Raw genomic sequence first — 24,578 nt, forward strand, 5'->3', positions numbered from 1 at the left:
CATCAAAACGAGATATCAGTAAAAAATTTAAAATGAAATCGAAACAATATTTTTTTCATGAAAAATAGCATCACTTGGTATAGATGAATTAGAAAAGTACATATTCTATAAGTTTTTAACGTGTCTGCATTCGGCTCTGCGTAACAAGCTCAGTCAACAATTGGAATGAAGATGAAGGGACAGAGATTTAGGTTTGGTTTCTTTCTTGCATTTTTCTTAAACATTTCTAGCAATTCTGATATTTCATCTAATTGTATAACATTATAACAAAAACTTTAGAACGTCATCTCTGCCATTTTTAACAGTTGCTGGTTATAGTTTAATAATAGTTACAGTGGTATAAGAATTCCTTTTACACCTGTAAACCTGAATTATTTTAACAATGCAAACACTTAATATTTTTGAAGATTATTATTGGATACTCTTATACATATATATAAATTATTATTCGTAAATCTAAAAATGTATTCAAAGTTAAAGTCATTTTTTTCCTTTTCGTTGGAATATGATTATTTTAATCAATATTTACTACTAAACTTACAGGCAGCTGAAGACGTAAACATCGGGAAAAGGCCAATGTTGCAAGCATTTCTTACATACATGGACAAAGTATTTACCGTCCTATTTTTCATCGAGATGATAATAAAATGGATAGCTCTCGGTTTTAGAAAGTATTTTACAAACGCATGGTGTTGGCTTGATTTTGTAATCGTCCTGGTAAGTTTAATTTCTATATTAACTATTATTGTTTTAGAATTTATTCTAAATGTAGAGGTTTATTAATATTTTAACCGTCGTAAAACAGCAGACAGAATTTTCAGTTAACTATTACTAATGTTCAATTCCGTAGCCTTGTAATTTTGAGCCCAATCCAGAAAACAAGGGAACTCCTGGGTCAAGTATTGGGAGAAATTCGCCTTCATGCAGAGCTTTTTGAGGGAACTAACCCGAATTTGCTTTACATGGAGAGGAAAACCCCGATAACCTCCCACGGTTATCTTGACTGCACGAAGACTCTAACCCATGATCCATCTACCACTAAGAGCCTTTTTACGTCAGCACTACTGTCGGTGCGAGCCGGGTGCCGAATTCGTATCGACCAGCCATTGCTGGAATTTGAAACTGGTGTACCTAATTGGAAGGCGAACGCTCAATCTCCTAAGCCACCACGGCAAACAATTTCTTAATAACTATACAATATGCTACGTAATGACCCCACTTAACATATGTTTTTTTAGATTCCTTGTCAATAAAAGGAAGTATATTATAGTACATTAACACATTAAAAAAACACTATTGAAATTAACAAATCACTCTTGAAGATGCTGGGAATTAAAGCACCAAGACCTTTTCTTTATCTGATGAATTTGAAGTCTTTCAACTCATCTTTATTTCCTGTGGTAATCAAACAGGTTATAATTTCAGTTCCCTTTTCCTCTGTAGGAATTCGTTCCATTTAAAAAACAGTTCTATGTTTTTCTCACTTAAGTATTTATTTATGATTAGGTTTTCTTACTTAATTTCTGATGAGGATTCCAAAAATATTTATTAAGGGCAGTCATTATGGTACACCTTGTATCTTAAAGTATTTTTATATTAAATTACGTAACTATGTATTAGAAATAATAAATTATTGTAACGAGTGTAAATTCCACTTTAAAGATTGAAATCAATAACTGGTTAAAAATTAGTAGAATTTTTACTTATCCATATTTTAGAACTTTTTTTTTCATTTGATTATTTTTTTATATTATCATGTTTAGTAGAATAAAATATAAACCATTGTTACGTTTCTGCAATTTCAAAATTGAAACATTTGACTTTAAATAAGTTTGAGAAAAAAAATCTCAGTTTAAAATTTTGGATATTCATTATATTTTTACTAAAAATATTTTATATGTTCCTTCATTTCAATTTTTAAAAATAATTTTTACTTAAGATTATGCATCAAGTTCTAAATTTATATTGATATACATGAAAATAGCATTAAAAAATCGCAATATATCTGCAATAACTCAAATACAATTAAAGGTATTTTTTAAAAAATTACGTAATTTACGTATGTTTGCATTATTTACGCAAATTACATCATTTACGTAAATTATATTTATATAACTTACATAGCTTATGTAAATTACACAATTTAAAAAACTCGTGCAAATTATATAATTTTTTAATATAAAAAATCCAATTATAAATTATATCCAATAATTCCAGAGCATTGTCTTAAAAAATAATTCAGTATGTTTTAATTTGTATTTTTATTTTATTTCTTATCTTTTTGCTTTTATTTTTGTGAAGGACTTAAATACAATAATTTTGAATTTCTTAAATGCGTGAAACAAAAAATTTACTTCAAAAACTACAATTATCAATATAAATGAGTTATGTTAATTTCCTGCTATCTTTTATTGTATTATTTTTTTATTTTTTTTTTTTTTAAATTTTAAGAAAATATTTAATTGAAATGTGCTTTGCTTAATTTAATTTTCATAATCTATTAATTAAAATTAAATGGTAAATTTTGTTACTTAGATATAATCAGAATATAATCATAAAATTATTACTATCTACACAGGAGCAAAATCGTGAAGTGTAGAATATTTCCTCATTCTAAAGCATATGCAGCTTCGATAAACAGGAAATTGTAATTTCATGATAAATTTTCGAGCTTAAAAACACATTTATTTAATTTGTCTATTTTTTAAAAACTTAATTTTAATTTGTAAAAACTATAGTTTGAACATGTTTTAAATTTAAATTTGTTTTATAATATTTACAGATTAGCTGTTGAGAGGGAAATATTTCATATTTTTATTTAAAAATAACTAAAATACTATAATCTGTTTCTATTTTTATTTTTTCCATAACATTTACATCACTGTGAAAATGTATGTATTCCTGTTTTAATTGAATGTTATCTATTAAGAGTATTTGAAATGCATTTATATGTTTTTAAAACTTATATAATTGTGACATTTGTGGTACAAAAACTATTTGTTTATGTCTTTTTCTGTTGTAAATACCATCTAAGTATTCACTGAAATGTTTTCTGACATTTGTATAATTTTTAAATATACTGTAAATAAAATATAAACTGCATAAAAGTATTCTACTTTTCAACTTTTAACGTATTCAAGATAAATAAAATGTGATTTTAAAAAAGTTATAGCTCAAGAAATTTCAAAAAATTACTAATTTATTTATAAATTGAAATTATTTGGATTTGCTTGAAAACATTAAAGTGAATACTTTTTAAAAATGGAAATAGTCTGCAATATTCTATAAAAAAAAAGTTATTCAATGGTAGAGTATTTGTCTTAAGAGAAAGATAAGGTAAAAGTCTATACTTTAAAAACAAAAATTTTGTTTCATATTCGTGTTTATTTGTAAATAGAATGTTTATAAGAAAAATTAAGCGATCACTCTTTTTAGACTAATTTAATTTTTAAAAACGGATAATTTTTTAATGAGAAAAATGATATCTAATTTACTGAATAATATATTAACCTAAATGTTTTTAAATAAAATTCATTATTCTGATATCATGACCTATATCGATTGAAACAATTTGAAGAGAATGTACGAAATTAACAACAAAAGACATTGATGCTTTTCATTTCTATTCTTTTTTACATAAGCCTAACTATTTATAAACAAACTTTTCTATTAATCACTTTATATAAATTTTCTATTAACACTAGATAAATCACTTTTCTATTTAGAGGCAAACTTAAGAAATTTCTCGAGAGAATTTACCGGAAATTTTTTTAACTGACAATTCCATCTGTTTACATTTAGAAAATGTAAACAAACGGAAGCATTCAAAGCATAAACTGGAGGATATCAAGATGAAAGAATTAGCTTATAGCTCGCAAAAAGCGGTGAACTTAATGGATTAAAATGGAATATAATAAATTAAAAATGCCTAAGTTAGTAATGGGTAAAACAAAAGAGGTAAAAGAAGATAATTTGCCATTAACAATATCACACAACTAAGCAATAATTGTTAGCAAAGTAGCCTAAAACACAGATTATGAAACTTTTATGGTTATAAAATACACCTTTTTAATGGATCACTACAAGTGTGTAATTTTATTTAATGGTTATGACATTTATTTTTTATCAAATTGATTTATTTTTTAATTTATTTTCTAGGTATTCATGTTTTGCGAAATAATTTTAATTTAAAACTGTTTTTCATTAAAATAAGATTCATTGAAATCTTATTTTAACACTAGTTTTATTAGTTTGTAATAGAAGGAAAATGTTGATTATTCTCACGACAAAAACTGTTGCGGCTTATTTCAGTTTTATCTCAGTTGAGTCATCTTCAAAACATTTTTAGAAAAATCTGCTCATAAATGATGAAAAACTTCATGTAGTGTAACATTTTGAACACATAGTATATTGAATTTTCGGTAGATTAAGCCTATATTAAAGTACTTCTTGAAAAAAGTACCATAATTCTTCATACAGTTATCATTGTCATTTCAATTATGCAAGGATTTCGTGAATTCCAAAACACTTATGCCCTACCATTATCTATTGAAATGAAGATAAGTAACTTTTCTCCTTGGTAAGTAACAATTGTTTTACTTCAGCTTCCTGAAATTCAAGTGTTCGATTTTCTATGGATTAAGTCTTAAATATGCCTCTTAAATATCTGATACACACATTGATGCGTATTTTTTCAAATTATTATGGTAAATTCTATCTTAAAGAATTTTTAAATCATCTTTCCGATTTTCAAATCAAAACTGATCAATCAATTACAAATAAACATTTAATTTTTTCGCTTTTTTACGGAAAATATAATATCAAAGCTATTGAGTGTGAAGTAAACAAAAAGTCATTAAAAATATATTTACTGGCTGTTTGATAAGCATTCCTGGAATTTTTTCCTGCATTGTTTAAACCACTATTCATGTAAATCATTGAAAACATTTAACAATTTTTTAAATATTATATGTAATATTTTATTGTACATGATTTTCTTTAATACTTATTAGAAAGAAAAAACGAAAATACTAACAGATTCTGACCTTAAGATGGGACGATAAAAAGTTCTTCGATTACAATAAAAAATTTTATATAATAATGCTTTACAACGCAACTATGCAACATAAAATTTCATGTGAAATTTAATGTTCACATTATTGCTCCATCTACAAGAAAGAAGAGATAGCCCTTTTTCACGTGCAATTTCCCTAAATACAGTCTACCAGGATGTCGAGCAACATTCCCTTAAGACTTGCTTTGACCCCTCACGTGGGCTTCCAAGAGTACACTTCAGTCCGGATTCGGCATTAAGCACAAATAAAAATTCAGACTTTCCCGAATTGCTACAACAACTGGCTCTAGAAATAATTAACAACATCCCAGAGGAGGGCCTCAGCGTTTATACAGACGGTAGCAGGGACGACCGCAGTCGTACTGGAAGTGGGGTCTACATCAAGAGACCTGATGGTGATATCAACATTAAAATGAGAAACCCGGATTCTTGTTCTGTTTTCTGATCGGAGCTTCTTGCTATTGAGGCAGGGCTGCACACAATTGAAGAGGATTCGCTGCTAGACCCTATCTGGATCCTATCGGATAGTAGAAGCTCTATCCAATATTTGAGTGCATGGCCCTGAGTGGGAGATAGGGCTGGAACGGCAATCTTACAACTTCTCAGTAAACTTTCCGTGAAGCGGGATATTTATTTGCAGTGGATTCCGTCCCACGTTGGTCTGTACGGGAATGAGATCGTTGACTCGCTGGCTAAACTTGGCTCAAATGAACCTCTGCCGGAAAGTTTGGCACTCACATCCTCGGAAATTCACTCCATTAGAAAGCAAGGTGTCCAGCTAGCCTGGAATACTCCCCCAGTACATATCTGGTACTCTGGGGATAAGCCGGGTCGTGCTTTGACCTTCAAAGGTAATAGAGGCGATCAGACCGCGTTCACTAGATTCAGTGGTCACATAAAGTGCATGAAGTATGAACAACAGCGAAAGATCTATCCCACCTGCAACAAATGTTTCTCCAGTGCAGCCAGCCCGGCCCACCTCCTTAGCTGTGTGGATTTTGAAAAGGAGGATTTTCTGCGCGACCCGGTCTTGTTTTTTGATTTCCTGAGGGTGAATGGACTCATGGACCTGGTCTAGCTCCGCTAGACCAATGGGGATGAGAAACAACAACATCTACAAGAATGTGAGATGATTCTATTGCGGACATTTTTTTTCATAATGGAGTCATCTAACAGTTTTTATTTGTTTAGCTAAATGATTTAAAGCAAAATTATTCATTTTATAACTTTGCATTGTGAGTTCATAACATATGATGAAAGCATGTATGGATTCTATCTTCAAATCCACACCCATTATTATCCTAGAGAACTTCTGGCACAAATAACCGGATATATGCGACTTTTTTCCATTTAAGGATTATTTTTTCATTTACTTTTTTACTCTTGCTTCGAGGCATACAAACAGTAAATTGATTTTTATGCTAAGGTTAGTTGCTTTTAAATAATTCATGTAACGTTTTTGCATGTGGTTAACTAGGTGCTACCCGGGATTTGTTTACCACCTTAGACATTTTCTGTCTGCTCTGAGTCTGCTTATCTTTCAACCATGGATTCAAACTCCTACTTTTTGCTGTCCTATCATAACGTCAGAATTGCAAGGATTTTCGAAATGTTTTCCCTTTAAGTGCGTTTTGCAATTCCACGTTCCATAGCATTTTTTTTCAGCGATATTTAATGAATACCAAGTATTTTTTTTTGTTTCTACTGTATTCGTCACTTAGTGTAGCTGTACAGCTATTGGATACTTGTAAGCAACGTCAAGCGTGGATCTGCCAATAACGCTCGACACAAACGTGTGACGTCGCTTGCAAGTATCCAATTAAATTTGATCCGATAATGGAATCAGCGTGACAATAAATTCAAGCCTTAAGGCCAACACGCCGTGCATAACCACGCAATGAGACACAACCACGTGATCTGTTGCAAGTATCCAATAGAGGCTCCGTTGCGTTGCGTCAAAGTATTGCAGACTATTTACCACGAGTTTTGATATGTATCTAACCCGTGTCTTGTTGATGTGAACTAACACCAAATTCCTTCTTTTGTTTTCCTGGCTGCTTCTCTACATAACCTTCCTGCCAACCTTCTCCGTTGAATCGCACATGAAAACATTTTCTATAGGTTTCCATATTTAATCTCGCCGTGGGCTTATTGGGCTTTGGAAACATCCCCGCCTTTAAAACCATGAGAACTCTCAGGGCTTTGCGGCCCTTAAGAGCGTTATCTCGCCTGGAGGGGATGAGAGTAAGTAATACTGAAAACACAGTTGTCATTGGCTGGTGCGTTGCTGCTGGTAGAAAGAGTATATTTATATACCCCTATACCTCCTCTCACGTCGCATTGTGTCTTTGCTGTTTTTTGAGAGTTTAAGATCAAATACTCCCCTGTAATTCAATCAGACTGCGAGACTAAGTTTTTTTTTAGGCCATCACCCGAATTATGCATTTTCACTTCCCTGTGAAACAATTAAACTAAAGCAATATTTTTTTAAGTTATACATACTTAATTATAATTAAATAGACAACGCAAATCTTTTTGCATAAAAATGGTTTATCTGTTTGTTAAGTTTTTAAAAAGAAACATACAGGCGTGTTAGTATTTGTGCTAATTTTTTTTATTTAATTTTTATATTTTAATGAATTTTTACATATTGAGGAACGTTTATCGGTGTTTTTAATATTTATTTTGTTAAAAAAAAATTTGATCTGTGTAGTAGATATTTTTTAAATCATTTTTTTGAATTCAAAATTTGCGCAAATCCCGATCATTAAAAATTCTGTTAAATTTCCATTTCTTTTGAGCCGTCAGACAATAAAATCATGCATTAACGCCACATGCAACAGAACCAAAAATTTAACTTTTAATTTGATTGATTTCTTTAAAGACATTGACGAATTTTCTAATTACACAATATTGTATTAAAAATTATTATGATTCTACTCTTCATAAAAAAATATACATAATACTCCAATTTTTTTTGGCCTTATGACTGCTCTCAACCACCACAGTAAAGGAACATCCTAATCTTACAGTATTGCACAATGGTATTCAATTAAGCCGTTGTCCCTTGTAGATGCATAAAATTCAACGTAATATTTTTCAAATTATGATTAAGTGTGGTAGTGTTTTACCTTTCTAAAACAGAATAGTTTTTTTTTCATTATCTGGAGTATTATGCCCAAAAAAATAATTCCGATCAGTGTAACAACTATGTATTTGTGATCATTATGAAATGAATGATCGCAAAGAGATGATTTTTTTTAATCGTTTCCTCGATATTCAGTCGTAATGTGGATCACATTGACTTCTTCTAAATTATAGATTTATTTATTGCTTACAAATCAAATATTACTCAAACTTAAAATTCGTCATCATACAAGAATTCATTTCAGCAATAGTTTTAACTACAGCTATATCCAGTAATCAACAATTTCTTCGAGGAACCCCATAAATTGCTTCGCAGTAATGAAAATTCGTTATACAGATGTTACACATTTCCCAATTTTTAGAGTTTTCAAGACTTAACTAGCTAACTTAAGCCTGTAAAGTAAAAAACGATGGGAGGAATTATTTTTATCATTTAATTTTAGGGTTTCATTTTTAAATGAACTTTTACTGACGAATAAATAATCTCATTTTCCATCCATCTTTCTTAGCGTACATTTTTTGTTTAAATTCTAAATTACTTTAAATTATTTTAAATTATTATGCACACATACTTTGTAAATTGAGACAGTGATTTTGTTCCTATTACACGGAGAAATAGTTAAATTATTGAAAGAGTGGAGGCAGATTTTTTTTTTTTCAATTTAAAACAAGTTTTTTGACAAACATTTTCTTTTGTTGAAGTTACATTTTTACATTTTAAAATACACGATTGTTGAATTTGCAAAGGATAGAAATAAAAGAAATAGCAGTCTAGGAAAAAAAACTTCTTCTGAATGAGAAAAATTAATAATTCATAAGTAAATTAAATTAACATCATCTTTATTTTTTTTAATATTAAAAAACTCAATAAATATAGTATTTTCTTGACTTTAATTTTCTAATATATATTTTGATTTTTTTTTGTTACAAATTTTCCTTAACTGTAACCTGTTTCAGAAATACAGGGGGAAAAATTATACAATGCTAATAATTTAAAAAAAACTAATAGTAACTAATATAAAAAAATTATTTTAAATAAGCATAACTGTCAAGAAAATGTATCTAAACCTCCTTTTTTTTCAATTTCATGAGTGATTTTAAATCTAGCGTAAATACTTAAAATATTAAGAAGACACATTCTATTATTTTAAATATATTGAAACGGAACTTAAAAACATTAGTCCTGCTATTTAAAAAATATACGAATTTTTTTTTTTAATTATTTCCATTCTATGTGTCCCACGATCGAAAATATTTTTGTGATTGTTTCTCACCCAAATAAATGTTGATGTTTCGTGCAACTGACATCAAATTATAGAAACAACACGAAACAATACAGCTGGTCTTACACTCTCAAACAGCAAAACAGTCCTTGTCGGCGATGTGTTGTTTGCTCTTGTGATCGTCTTGTCAATGTAGAAATCTGAATTCTATTTTTACAGCATCTTGGTGAAATTTGTAGAAAAAAAGGAATAAGGGTATGGAAGATCGTAGACATCCCACTTAAACTTAGCAAGTTGAAGTTATGAAAATACATCCCCTTTTTTTATGAACTAGATAGATTCTTAAAAAACTATAAACTAGGTAGAAAGCATGTAAGAGTGCTAGATTTAAACGAAGTCTTTTGAAGATTTAAATGTGAGTGAAGTCATATTCATAGTCAAGGTCATAATCTTTAAGCAAAAATGCGTCTAATACTACCCTAATTTTATCTAAATTTACGAAACTATCAAAAAAAATTTTCTATTCTTAACACGTTATTTTGAAGTAATTATTTTTTTTTAAAAGTAATTATTTTCAAGTAATTATCTTTTTTTAAAACAAGTTCCTAACTGAAAAGTAAATTTAACCGAATATTTGTTTTTTATGCCAGGCTCTAAAGTATCATGATAAAATTATCAAAAAATCAAATGTTGCCACATTTATCAAATTTTACCACATATAATAAAACCATATTTTAATGTTAATTTTACCAAAATCATATTCAAAACGCTTCGGTAAAAATTACCAAGCCTTTTGGTGTTTCCAAAGAGCCAGAAACACGGTAAATTTAACCATATTCTGGTAGTTTTGACTATACTTTTTTTCAGAGTAATTGAATAATTTGATTGTTGTGGGTATTTCTTCAAAAGACTTCATTACATTCTGCACAAAATTATTTAGGAACACAAACCCCTATATTACACTCACGGCACAAATTAGAAGTTCTTATTAGAAATAATTAGTCATATTACACTTATTTTTATACACTTTAAAAACAGTCACCGAAACTAAATCCGGTTTTTAAAAATATATTTAAACCAAGAGACACTTCGGTAAATTGCAAATTTAAACGAATGGTTGAAATAGTCAAGAAAAGAAGGAAAATGGCCCGAGTAAGTATATAAGGGAGTGAGTATTCAAATATGAAAATACGTTTAAGCGTTGCTAATATAATCCAAAAAAGACGCGCAACAATCAAAAACCTTTTATTAAATAATAATACTCTCATGAAGCTATTTTTACAAATAGCAATATTACAGAATGAATAATAATATTATTTCGTTAATAGTATGAATAAAAGTATAACTTATTGAACAATTTTCTTGATTAAACGTAAAGAAAGATTTCTGTATGGTGATCTGCGACAGAATGATCGCCAAGTCTTGACAACTTCCAAACAGCAACTCGCGAGTAACTGAAATAAAACATACACAAAGGGACTAACTCGAAAGGAAATAACTCGTAGACAACCCCGGGAAATTATCCACATGTTTTTTTTTTCTTTCTTTTTTTTTAAAAAAAATTGCAAGTTTAAAATTCATTTGACATCTTGGCGGTTTTAGTTGGTGAAACAGATCACTATACGGAAATATCCCCAACAGCAATATTACTTAATAAGTGGTAGGAATATTATTAATACTTAAAGGGTGTTAATAAATACGTAGCAATGGTAGACAATTATGCAGTATTTGAATCTTATAACATAATTTTTTCCATAACATAACATTTAAAATCACAGCAGGCAATGAATTTATTACAAAATGCCAACCATATAATTATTATCTTGCACGGACTTCTCTAAACGTTTAAACGTATTTCCTAAACTGTAAATTAATATGATGTTCCAGTTTTGCCGAGATCATTATTTTCTCCCTTTGTTGATTATTGTCCTGAAAATTAGTTCACCCTTTACGTGTTCTTCAAATGTGAACTTAACATTGTAGGTGTCTCTGATCAATCTATTAGCTTCTGAAGTTGGGGGAGGAAATATACAAGCCTTCAAGACCATGCGTACACTTCGTGCTCTGAGGCCATTAAGAGCACTTTCGCGATTTCAAGGAATGCGGGTGAGTGCCGAGAGACAGTTGGCAACCCCCTATTAGAAAAAAAAAAAAAGAAACACCCGTTGTAGCTGGGGCTACCTGTCTCGCGAGCACAAAATAAAGACACTGCATGATATTAGCATCTATTTATTTTCATTTATTTTTCACCTATTTTTAATCTTTCATTTACATCATCAGTTATTTCTTTTTACTCTTCTTTTTTCTCTCTATGAATTTCTCTTCATTAATTTCTTTCTATCTATACAAACTTTTAATTTTGTTACCTCTCAAGTGACATTCATTAACGACACATGATTTAACTGACTTAATTATCTGTGATATTTCAAGACAAACAATTCAGTTATTATGTCCGTTGCAAATTTAGGAAATTAAAGTTGGATACCTGCAAGTGACGTCATAGAAGGTAAATCATGGCATTTGTTGATTCTGAAACCAATAAATATCGACACACGGATGACGTCACTTACAGGTATCCAATCAAATCTGATTAGGCAAATTCACTTCACTTCGTTGCGAGTTGCATAAGTGCAATTGCATAAGTGTAACTTTAAAGCAAGAAAAACTTCTGAACTAGTTTACTCATGTAAAGTCATTACTGTGTATTTAAATAAACAGAACTTGTTACCTAATGCGTATATTTGTCTGGGAGTTTTTTAATATTGAGCAGAATGGAATAGTTTTTAATTAAAAAAATAAAATAAAATGGCTATTTAAATAGATGTGCTGATAATGAATTCTAAACAACAGTCTAAAATCATATTATTTTCATTGGATGCCCAAAATATTCCTATCCAAGCCCGCAATAACACCAATACTTGTTCTTCAAAATGCTCGAAAAACCTCATTTTCTTATTTCCAAATACCAATAACATAATAGGTCAAAGATGAAAAGACATTCTGCCATAATCCCATAAAATCTTTGTTCGTAATAACGTCTTCAGAACTTTTTTAATCCAGAGACATTATTATCTCTTAATATCTCGATCACATTTCCGTCAATAATTCATAACATCAGTCTCGGCAAGATTTCGAAAGATATATAGATTTTAAACCTATTTTATAACATAAAACAAAGTTTTTGTGATGAAAAAAAGTGAATAATTTTCAAAAAATTTAGCAAAGAAAAACTTAAAAAAATTATGATAAATTTAAGTTTTAATTAATAAACCTAAGTGACTTTAAATAGAATAGAATATGTAAATAAATTGTATTGTAAGTTGATAATTGATAAATTGTAAAGTATGTGAGTAAGTAATTTTAAGTAAGTTTATAAATTGTAAATAAGTTGATAATAAAAAAATGGGATAAGGAATACTTACAGAATTTTAGCAAGTGATAACTAGTATACACCTCTCTGAATTTCTACCTGCTCAGCATGATGTGAAAATTTAAATCAGAACACCGAGAGAGAGATTAAGATTTTTATCGTACTTAAGGTTTTTCTTGATCTTCAAGTAAGTTGTTAAAAGTTTTATTTATACGTCAATCAGATATTTTAATTTTTCAAATCAATGTGATGTTCTACTTGGGAATATCCATAAAATGTTCCTCAATAGAAGGGAAATTAAAATTTCCCTCCTATTTCCAAGATTTTCCTAAACATTCATTCCAATTATGAAAAGTTAACACTTTATCTATTCGTCTTTGCCATGTTCTGATTTTTCCCCAAAATATATGCTTAATATATATCAATAGGTTTTGTTTAATAGAAAAGTTAGCATTTTATCTATTAGTCTTTGTCATGTTCTGGCTTTTCCGCAATATATATTGTTGATATATATGAGATGGATAATCATTTAATGGAAGGATACCTAAGATTTTTCTTGTTCTTCTTTTGTTCATTTTGTTCATTTAATGGAAGGATAACTGAGACTTTTCTTGTTCTTCTTAAAGTTTTGTTCATTTAATGGAAGGATAACTCAGACTTTTCTTGTTCTTCTTAAAATTTTGTTCATTTAATGGAAGGATAACTAAGACTTTCCTTGTTCTTCTTAAAATTTTGTTCTTATCATCGAACAAATTATGAAAAGTTAACATTCTATTGTTCTTTAAAATTTTCTAACTCGTCTATAGAATATAAAACTCCAATTGGGAATATCAATAAACTCAGTCAAAAATAAACTAGAAATAAGTGAAAATAGAGATAAGTAAATTTTAAAAAAAAAGCCTTAAACCATGTCCTAGAAATGTGTCGTTAATTAGTGTCCTTGTTATGCGGCATGCAGAGATGTACTATATCTTAATTACTTTGTCAGATTCCTTTTAGAGAATTTAAAAAAATTGTCAAATGTAACATTATTTTCTTTATTCCTCTTTCGATTACTAATTTATAATACACAAGCATCAAATTTAATGCTACATCGTACACATCCATTTTTTTAAATGTACATAACGAAAAACTAATATATTTTCTTCTCTAAAATAAATCTTTAGTACATCTTTGGCATAATATTGCTTTACTTTACTTCTTCTATCAATTCAATTTATTAAACTTCACTTTCAACTTCAGAGCACCCAAGAACTTCATATGATTTCTAGTTTATATTAATTTATTGTTTATTAATGTATCATGATTATTAGTTTCTTGTTCACGATCTAAATGCTACAGTATCCAATTGTTCATAAGCAGTAAAAATAAGTAAAATCACAAGCAACGAAAAGAGAAATTGTAAAGAATATAAAATTTTTGAACTTAACTTTGAATTTATATAATATCATTATCCTATTAAAATAAAGTATTGGTCATGTAAAGTTCTTTACTTATACAAAAAAATTTATTTTTATGAAGATTTTTGGTGCTCTGATTGTATTCACTAACATTCTATTCTCTTAACATTCTATTCACTAACATTCTATTTTCTTATTTTCCTCTCATATGAATGTAACCTTAATTCATTATTTTCCTTTTACTTCTTTGCATGAAACGCTCAGTAGGCATAAATATATCCAAATGAAATTTTTTAACAAGAAGTGAAATCGACCAAAAAAAGATTATCAATTTACTTTTTAAAAAATTATTTTTGAACTCAAAGGTTTTTTATAGAATTCCAGTAGTATTTTCACATTTTTTACATCAAATTAAAAACCATCATTTCTTGTCTACCAACAAACGCTTCCTTTTGTTTCAATTTTAAGGGTTGGGGGACTTCAGACGCTATTTAAAAATCGGTCATTTTTCACTTGTTATAATCATATGGTAAGTATCGTGGGTTGCTTTTGCTTAGCTTTGCATGTTTGGCTTGTTATATGTGAATTGCCAAGCGTAGAAAGTCTATATGTTTGTGGTGTATTGCATGCAATTGAATGATTGCATTGTAGGTAGATATATTTATTGCATGTAATATTATTGTCTATTTTGAATGATTAATAATAAATACTTATATTGTAACTACTTTTAATTATTTATTAATTTAGAAAAATATATAAAATTTTTCAGTATTGCAAAATTTTCTGTTATTTCATAACTTAATTGATTATTTTTCAATATTTAATTAATACATTTTAAGTTATATTATTTTTAATTTCAAATAATAAATGTAATTACTTTTCTTACCTTTAAAATATATATCAATTGATAAAAAGATATGATTTTTTTAATGTTACGAAATTTTCTGTCATTCTATAACTTTGATGGTTATTTTTTTTTTCATCATTTCATTAACATTATTCAAGTCATGTCATTTGAATTAATAATGATAAATATTTTCATTAAAACTTCTTTTCTCAACATTTCAGTATTTAATAATTAAAAAAAACGGACATTTAATGATTATTTTTACAGCATTTCATTAATAAGTTTCAAGTTATATCACTTTTAATCACTAACAACAAATACTTTCTCTGTAATTACTGTTCTTGACTTTTAATTATTCATCAATTAATAAATAAATAAATTCTTTTTCTTAATGTTACGAAATTTTATGTCATTTTATAACTTTGATGATTACTTTTTTCAATATTTCATTAATAAGTTTCAAGTCATATCATATTAAATTATTAATGATATATATTTTCTTTAAGACTGCTTTTCTTAACTTTTATTTATTTAATAATTAAAAAAAGGACATTTAATAATTATTTTCTTCACCATTTCATTAATAAATTTTAAGTCATTTCAAATATTTCAATGGTAAAAATGATCATTTGCGTACTTTTGACCATTTATTTTAATTATTTAAATACTTTTAAAAAGCGAATGAACCATATTCAATATTTAATATTTCAAAAACTTTTACTAGTCTTATTCAATGAGAGAAAAAAAATATTTTTCAATTATTTTTAAATATAGCAATTATAGCATTTATAGCGATAATAATCATACATAATATTAGCATAATCATAAGCACTCAATTTAAATTGTTTTATTGTTGTTATTGCAAGCGTTTTAAAGTTTTTACTACATTTTTTACTTATGTGTTTGATTTGTGTGCTTGATTACAAAAATTTAAAAAATTGAAATTCTAGTTTTTTATTACAATTCCTTTAGGCATTAAGTAGAATTTTCTTTGTAATATTGGCTTAAGGCATAAATAACAACTAAAAAAAATAATAATTATGTAATAAATTTCTATCTCTTTCAAAATAGGATAAATTAGTTACAGTGTCTAGCCATATTATTGGACGCACTATATGATTCTATGTAACATTTTAATTATCAGGTGATACTATGCAGCTTTATTGTTTTTACTCGACTGAAACTGGTTTGCTCTGGTTAACATTGTAATTCAATTGGTAAACATTGTAATTCAATTGGTTAACATTGTAATTCAATACGTTAAAAATAAATACAAATAAGAAGTATATAAAAATCTCCTGAATAAAAACCCATTACATGTATGTTTATACATAAAAGTATTGCATATAAACTCGTGTAAATCATGTCATTATTAAAAAACTACAGTGAGTCTAATAATTTAGTCTAATTATTATAATACACTAATGTAATACCTGATATAATAAATATTCCATGTTTATATAATATATCGTCTAATTTATCCAATTGTCGAATTTATATTATACATCGTCTAATTTAACCCATTGATACACGAACGTTAACAACTGCAAACCGGTTTCAGTAGCGAAAAAGCACTAAAGCTGCATAGTATCACCTGATAATTAAGATTGTACACAGAATCTTATGGATCGTCTAATAATTTGTCTAGGGACTGTATATTTAAATTAAAATTATTATGTAGCAATGAATTTAAAATTTTCTTCTTCTAGAAATTAATTAGACAGGCCTATTTTAAAAGTTTTCATCTTAAATAATTTTCTACTTTGAACTATTCTAATTTAAAAATCAATAATCTGTGAATAATATTTTTTTTTTCTTCTTCACATTGTAGGTGGTAGTAAATGCCTTAATTCAAGCCATACCAGCCATCTGCAACGTATTATTAGTATGTTTAATATTTTGGTTGATATTCGCAATCATGGGAGTTCAACTTTTCGGTGGAAAATATTTTTACTGCACATCAGACGGCACCCCAGATGGAAAATTTAATATCACAGAAATCAATGATAAAGACACTTGTTTAGCAAAAAATTTCACCTGGGCAAACTATGCCATCAACTTTGATAATGTATTAAATGCCTACTTGGCTTTGTTCCAAGTGGTAAGTTTTAATGTATGTTTTAATAATTCTTTGAAACATTTAATGATCTATTCAAAAACTTTATTTTCTTAAATGTGCGTGTTCATTTAAAGGCTTAAAATAGCAAATTTTTAAAAAAAATGAGTTCAGAATATGTATTTTAATTATAGCGTAATATTAGGTTATCCGAAAATTTAGTGCCGAGTTTTAATTTCTTTTTTTAATAATTTTATAACCGTCGTTGAACAGCTGACACAATTTTTGGGTTTATGTTTACCAATGTTCAACTCCGTAGCCTTGTAATTTTGAACCTAATCCAGAAGACAAGGGAACTCATGGATAAAATATTGAGAGAAATTTTGCGTTCTTGGAGGACTTTCTTGATGGAACTAACCCGCATTTGCGTTACATGGAGACGAAAACCGCGAAGAACTCCCACGATTAGCCTAACGGCAAAGGGACTCTAACCCATAATCCGTCTACCACTAATGATATTTTATGTCAGCACTGTGGTCGGTGCAAGCCGGAGTGGAATTTGTATAGACCAACCATCACTGAGATTCGAACCCGGTTCACTTCATTGAAAGGCGAACGCTCGATCCCCTGAGCAGTGCCGAGTTTTAGTATGTATGGTTTAAATCTACCTGAAATCAAAAGTGAATAAAATGCATACGAATTCAAAAAAATGATTATTAAAGGCACTGCTCCCAATTAAAAGAATTAAAATCAACGATTGCACAAAATTGTCCAAAAATCAAAAAGGTTCAATCAAAGGCGAATCAAAAAGGTTCTCGGCAAAAGTGGCAGATCTCTGATAGGAGGTTCTGTCCTACCCATCATATTCAAGAAGTCTCCTGGTCTCTTATCTCCTGTCATTTCGATTATTAAAAAATTCCCCTATGAACCATGTTTTGTAAAAGATGATCAAAAGTTGTAAAATAAGTTTAGATCAAAGAAAATAGTTTTGTTTAATTACTAATTAGTTTAATCTCGACGAAGTGTACAAAATATCATTAAGATTGGTGCATAAATTTTTGAAAAATTCTTCTCTAATTTCAAAAATTACGAAGAAAATTTCGATAGAAATTTTAAATAGTATTATGTGAATATGAAGTATTATTGGATTTTATTAGTATAATATTTATTTGTATAAGATTTATAAGTCTAAATAGTGTAAGATTAATGAACATTTTCTTCATTGCAAGAGCACTTGATTCTGCATCATTGGCATCCATGCATCGCACATGCATGTGATTGAAGACATGAAGAAAAAAATATTTAAAAAGATTAAACAGTAATAAATTTCTTTGCAATAACAATAAAAACAAAAAAATAGCCTCTGGACATCAACTTCATCATCATTCTTGCCTCTCAATATCAATTACAACGGTTTTCTTCTTTCAAAGAAGGATACTTTGCTACACGGTAACTTCGTTTTCGGTAATGAATATTATTGAGGTCATAATCTTAGAATCAGATTTCGCAGCACAAAGTGAAGGTCCTGCTGCAGTTGCACTGTGTTCAGGGCATTTGCTGTTGTCCTGGCCTTAGTTCTTTTCTCTGCAATAAACTGTATGTGATGCGCATCGACTTTTTGCGCTTACTCATGGATTTTTCATCCATGTATAATATCTAGACCATGCTGAAGCAAAACAAAAATAATTAAAATATGACTAAGATTTCTTTTACAAAAGAGCAGACAGTAATTAATGCAGTGGTTTCAACTGTTTTCAAACTAACAGAAAGTATTTTTGATCTGATTTTTCAAGTAAGTTTCTTAGATCTTTCCTTATTGGTTCACGTGATGGCACCAATACAACACTCTGCACACCTTCAAAGCCTTAGATACACACATCCTTAGAAATCCTTAGAACTTAGATACCGGTAAAGAAAAGAAAAAGACTGTTCTTCGAAGCTCATTTGCCAAGAAAAATATTAACACTTTAGACCCCATCGGGACATTTATGTCCCGTCTAAAAGACCTGGTAGGGCACATACGTCCCAGTTCCCTCTCCCAATGCTCAATGAGTTAATTTCTTCATTTTATTTAGGAAGAATATTTTTATTTTGTCTATTTGAACTACTAAAGTCGTAATTTGTCTTTTTTTTTATTTAAAAATGAAAAAACTGATCTGCAAGGTCTTTAGTTTAAAAAATGGACAAGGGCAGTTAAAAGTCGGGAGAGCGAAACTTTGCTTTTAAACTGCTTCAAAGTACCATGATGAAAAGATCTAACTGTATTTTAAGTCAGGCAAATAGTAGTGATGATAAAATTTCCCTGCTATATGAAACCCATTATACTCAAAATTTGATTCTGAACTACTGATTTTGCTTAACCCAGAAAATATGGTTGTGGACTAACTTTTCAAACATTACAAAATAATATGACAAAGGCTTTTCATTTTCAAAAAAACAACTCTAGTTTTTATTCAGATTGGCATTCTGTGCCATTTTTGTAATCTGCATAGAAAGTATTTGCTAGAGATCTATAAAGCTTAACCTAACAGGTATGAATAACTGTTTTGAATTTTACAACAGATTAACATATTATATTACTCGCTAAAAATCATTATTACATTAGGAAAAAGAGCTTAGTAGGAACAGCCTTCCTCCTTGAACTGTTAGATACATTTTAAAAATTAGAATTTTTGAAACTTAAAACCTTTGTAATCCCTTAAAATCAAAAAGAAGCAAATAAACATTATTTTTTACTTAAGCTCTTTATATTCCATTCCAGGCAACATTCAAAGGATGGATAGACATCATGTATTGTGCTGTAGATACTAGACAAGTGAGACATTGTTTTCGTTTGATTCTCCTTCTATATTTCTAATTACAGATTTGATATATATAGTTTGTCTAAAGTAAGAACTCCCCTGGCCATTCGTCTGGACCCGTAACGAGCTATAACTATTTCAAGTAGTGGTGTTGGGTCACTGTTTAAGACAAGTTTTGTCTCGGGGATGCGAGAGAAAAGTAATCTTTTTCTCTGGTCTATTGTGTTAGCCCTAGAGTGAAGAGAAGCTACTCTCCCTGAAATGTGCTATTCTTGTTTTCATAGCAGCAGAAGGCCTCAGACTTTGTGGCTGGGGGAATTTTTACCGTAGGCAAACTATACTACTACAGATAATGTGTAGCTTTTGAACACACTCTACTACAACAAAATTAATTGGACAAGGAAAATGAAAGTGTATATTCATTGCTACAAAATGTTCATATACATCACATTGAAAGTTATAATATTTTAATTATATTTTAATTAATACGTCTGTTTTTTACTTTATTTTTAAGAAATTTAGAATTTAAAACGAGTGTCAACTAAGTTTGACTTGTAAAAATATACCAATGGTGTCATTACGTTAAGATCTAACACTCTTTATATCGGTTTATGAGGATAAAAATATTAACAGTTTGATGTTGCAACATTTCGTTAAATATGACAGGACACCTATAGTTTGCATTGTTAGGCAGTATAAAGATTAACTGTAAGTCATTATCGTCTAACTCCCAACACTTAAAATTATAAATTTTTGTCGGATTCGTGACAATTCGTCGGAATTTAGCATGCTTGCTAAAGTCATCAAAACAAAATAGAATTTTTTCCGACATTTTGTGACAACAAAGCAAGTAAAGCTGTTGAAAAAAATATATATTTTAAAATATGGACAAGAATTTTTGCATTAAAATAGCCTCGTGTTAACTTCGTAAGTAGATGTGATATTAAAGCAAAATATTTTCATCTATCCAATAACACAAGGTTGGTGAAAAATATTTTCACTAACCTTATAGAACCTATTGCTAATATAAATACCTATACTAGTATTAATCAAATTTTACGTCAATGTTGTCTTGCGAGTAGGAGACAACCAAAACGTACCCTTAAATTTCGTACCCTAAATAATACTATTCTTTTACTATTTACTAATTTTTTACTAATATTATACCATATTTTAGAAATATTTTTATTTTGTCCAAGTAATTTGACTTTGAACTTAATGATAGGGCACCCACATTTTTATTTTATATTTTTCATATGATAACGACAACACTTTCAAGTAAGTATTTTAAAATGTGAAACACATTTAATGTGAGCTATTTTCATTTCATAAAATTATTATTATCTCAAACAAACTTGATAAGCAGTGTTTTTTTATGTAAATAATAAATCCTACAAATGATTTTTTGGAATGCCATAAATGTTTTGCTAGGTACTAGAGAACGAATATCCTGTTTCCTATATAGTTTTCATCATTCTCACCAGCAACTCTTACTCTAATAATTAAATGTTAGAATTTTTTCATAGTTTAGCTAAATTAAATTTTTAATTTTATTGATGTACTTTTAAATAAGGCATCTGGCTGTTTACAATATACTGTTGTCTAAAAAATTATCTCTTTCAATAATGTGATTAAAAACCATGCAGTTTATCTTAAACTTGTTGACTCTTTTAGAAGGCCCCAAAGTGGCTTTGTGTCCAGGGCCCTGAAATCCGTAATTTGGCCCTTGGTAATGTGTACTTATTTACACGATGAAATTATTTAAATTGAGTGAAAAGATTTTATAGCTAAACACCTTGTTAATATTGCAACAAATTTGCACTGATGTTTTTAGGTTCCAATGTTATAATTCCTCTTTGAAATAATAATCAGCGAATAAAAGGTCGACCCAACTTGACCAGGATGGACAAAATCAACATCCCTTGACTAACACCTTACAACTATGATTTTGAGAAGCATAGCATAGCATAGAATAGCTTTGCATCTAGGACATTTAACATCATGCGAGGATTGTACCTCCACATATTTAAGAGTTCCCTAAATTTTTATCCCCTTTCCGTTTCAGGTTGATGAACAACCCGACGAAGAAGGGAATTTGATGATGTATTTATACTTCGTCTTATTCATTATCATTGGTTCATTTTTCACTCTGAACCTATTTATTGGAGTAATCATTGACAATTTCAATGAACAAAAGAAAAAGATGAGTATTTATATAACTATATTTGTTTTTGCTTTGCCATTGTGTTGTTTGACACACATGTGAGTATATTTCAGTGTGCCTTTATGTGCGCGGTTGGTTTTAGTACAGCAAATTATTTCAGTTCGTAATTGATTTATTTGCCTAAATGTTGCTACATTAATGTGCAGCTATTGTGATTGTCTACATGCGCAGCAGTTACGCGTGCCTACGTGTACATGCAATCAAACTGCCCCTAAATGCTATTTAAGAATGTGATCACAGTTTAAACACAGTTTCATCTGAAACAAACAGACTTGGCATCAGCTTCTTCACAGAGAAAATTGTATCATGATTTACCATAACTGCAACATAACGATTGGGTATCATTTTTCTATACAAGTGCTTTACCTAATAATATGTCTATGCCGAAAATTCAATCTCTATAAAATAACTTGGCAAACTTAAAGCAGCACTACAAGAAATTTTCAAAACAATATTTTTTTAAGTCTTCTCTATGACGATTTTTATGAAAATCTAGCACTGGAAAAATACTATTTCCTTAAAAATATGTATTTTTAAAAATTTAATAACAGGGAACATCATTAAATATCTTTCAGAAAATTGGTTTTAATATTTTTTGCATAATTTCATGCCTTAACTTAAAGTAAACAAACTTAATTTTTAACTAAAATGTCTCAAAATGAAATTGCATTAAAATTAAGAAAGTCAATGTCAGTTTGTTCTTAAAATAATAATAATTTAATATTTAAAAAAAACAATTTTATATAACAAATAAAAATTTCTATCAGTCACAAGGATGTTATAAGCATGTCCTTTGCAAGATGTATATGTTACCGGCAAAGTTTGAAATCCGGCATTCTACAGAATGCCTAGGCATTGCATATAATGCCTAAAACTAGCCGGCAATGTATGAAACGATTTATATTTCACGCATTACCTAGGCATTCTATAGAATGACAAATGAGAAACGGACAAAGTGTAAAATACATCTCCGATTCGTTTCGTAATGTAATGAAATATAATTCAAAATGCTATTCAAGCCTGCCATGTTGCAACAAATAGGTTAATTTCTTATATTTTATATAAAAATTTTGTTTCCCTTAATAAAAAAGGCATAAATTATGTTTTGTACAACTTTCATTCTTCTTTATGCACTTTGAATATTTTTTTAATGGCACTCTCATTCCTTTTTCAGAATAACATTTTTATTTTTGAGAGATGCACATCATTTGCAAAATAACCTCATCAGGAAGTTTTTTCTTTCATACTTTGCCTGAATAGCGTTTGCCATTCTATAGAATGCCTAGGTATTATATACAATGCCTAGGGAAAATATGTAATGCTTTTCATATTTCATACCTTCAAAAAAAGCATCCGGCATTATATACAATGCCTAGGCATTCTATAGAATGCCGTCGTTTCATACTTTGCTGGTAACATATACACTACAAAAAGATTAAAAATGAAAAAAAGTTTTTTTAAATTATCAACTACAAACTGGTTAGACATTTTAACATAAAACTTGATGAAAGAAGATAAAAACGAAGAAAGTATAGAATGAAGGAAAGTATAGAAAGAAGGAAAGTGCATGAACGCTACAATAGAGAACATGAAGGAATTGGTAAAAAATGACTTTTTTGGTAAGAAAAAAGTTATGGTGGTGTAAGTCCATTTTCTTTGTTTTTCAAAATCTAATGCAAAATAAGCGCACCAAAAAAAAAATAGTCACCTCTACAGAAATCAATAAAAGCATAATTCACTACTGTGCAATTCTTCCTCAGGAGTTGATAGATGCCGGCATGCAGTTAGGTTTTTCAAATAGCAACTCACTCTCAGAAACTTTTATCAAACAAATCCACCGGGTTACGAGATTGCTTATTTCGGCGTTTTTCCCGATGTTCCAACATATTCCAAAGATGTTCTATGGAGTACAAGTCAGGTGATTTTGCAGGCCAATCGAGATCTAATTGTGTGTGAGAAAGGGAAAGAATTTATAATGCAAGTCAAGTCACATGTTTTCCCAGTCTGGTGAACTCTGCAGTTGCCATCTTGATAAATATGGGTACATGCATACTTAACGTGAAGATAATTCTTGAATGGCAACACCTTGTTAGCCAGAATGTTAAAATAAACATGATGGTTTACGTTAGTATTCGCCTCGGTTAGCAGGCTCGATCTGCAATACGAAAAATTCTCTCAAACCTGACTCTACGGGTTTAAACCTAGCCTTGAATACAAACAGGATAATTTCTCTAGCGGTGATTTTTTTTTTCTCTGTGCGAGAAGCTTGTTTTGGAAAAGAGAGGTTTCTAATTATTGTAAGCGTGTACGCAACTCCCAATCTTTAAAGAAAAACGAGCCTCTTCGAAAGAAAGAATGTATTTATTTTGATTATCTAATATAAATTATATAATACCTTTACAGTAAGTATAACCTTTAAAACTTTCCGAAATAGCA

At 29.2% G+C, this 24,578-nt stretch overlaps 1 protein-coding gene across 2 annotated transcripts in view; it reads left to right on the forward strand.

The window, feature by feature from the left end:
- Positions 1 to 24,578, forward strand: part of LOC107457578 (sodium channel protein para) — a 274,399-nt gene that overhangs the window by 237,017 nt on the left and 12,804 nt on the right. The window contains exons 25-29 of one of the 2 annotated variants that reach the window (XM_087168094.1): positions 544 to 717; positions 11,428 to 11,550; positions 16,893 to 17,162; positions 19,879 to 19,932; positions 21,984 to 22,125. In XM_087168094.1, the coding sequence (XP_087024220.1) occupies positions 544 to 717; positions 11,428 to 11,550; positions 16,893 to 17,162; positions 19,879 to 19,932; positions 21,984 to 22,125 (763 nt within the window). The remainder of the gene's footprint in view (positions 1 to 543; positions 718 to 11,427; positions 11,551 to 16,892; positions 17,163 to 19,878; positions 19,933 to 21,983; positions 22,126 to 24,578) is intronic. The other variant, XM_087168092.1, reaches the window with a different exon arrangement.

The sequence above is a fragment of the Parasteatoda tepidariorum genome, chromosome 7 (genome assembly GCF_982258835.1).
Source record: "Parasteatoda tepidariorum strain Cologne lab strain chromosome 7, Ptep-v5.0, whole genome shotgun sequence".
Classification (NCBI taxonomy): domain Eukaryota; kingdom Metazoa; phylum Arthropoda; class Arachnida; order Araneae; family Theridiidae; genus Parasteatoda; species Parasteatoda tepidariorum.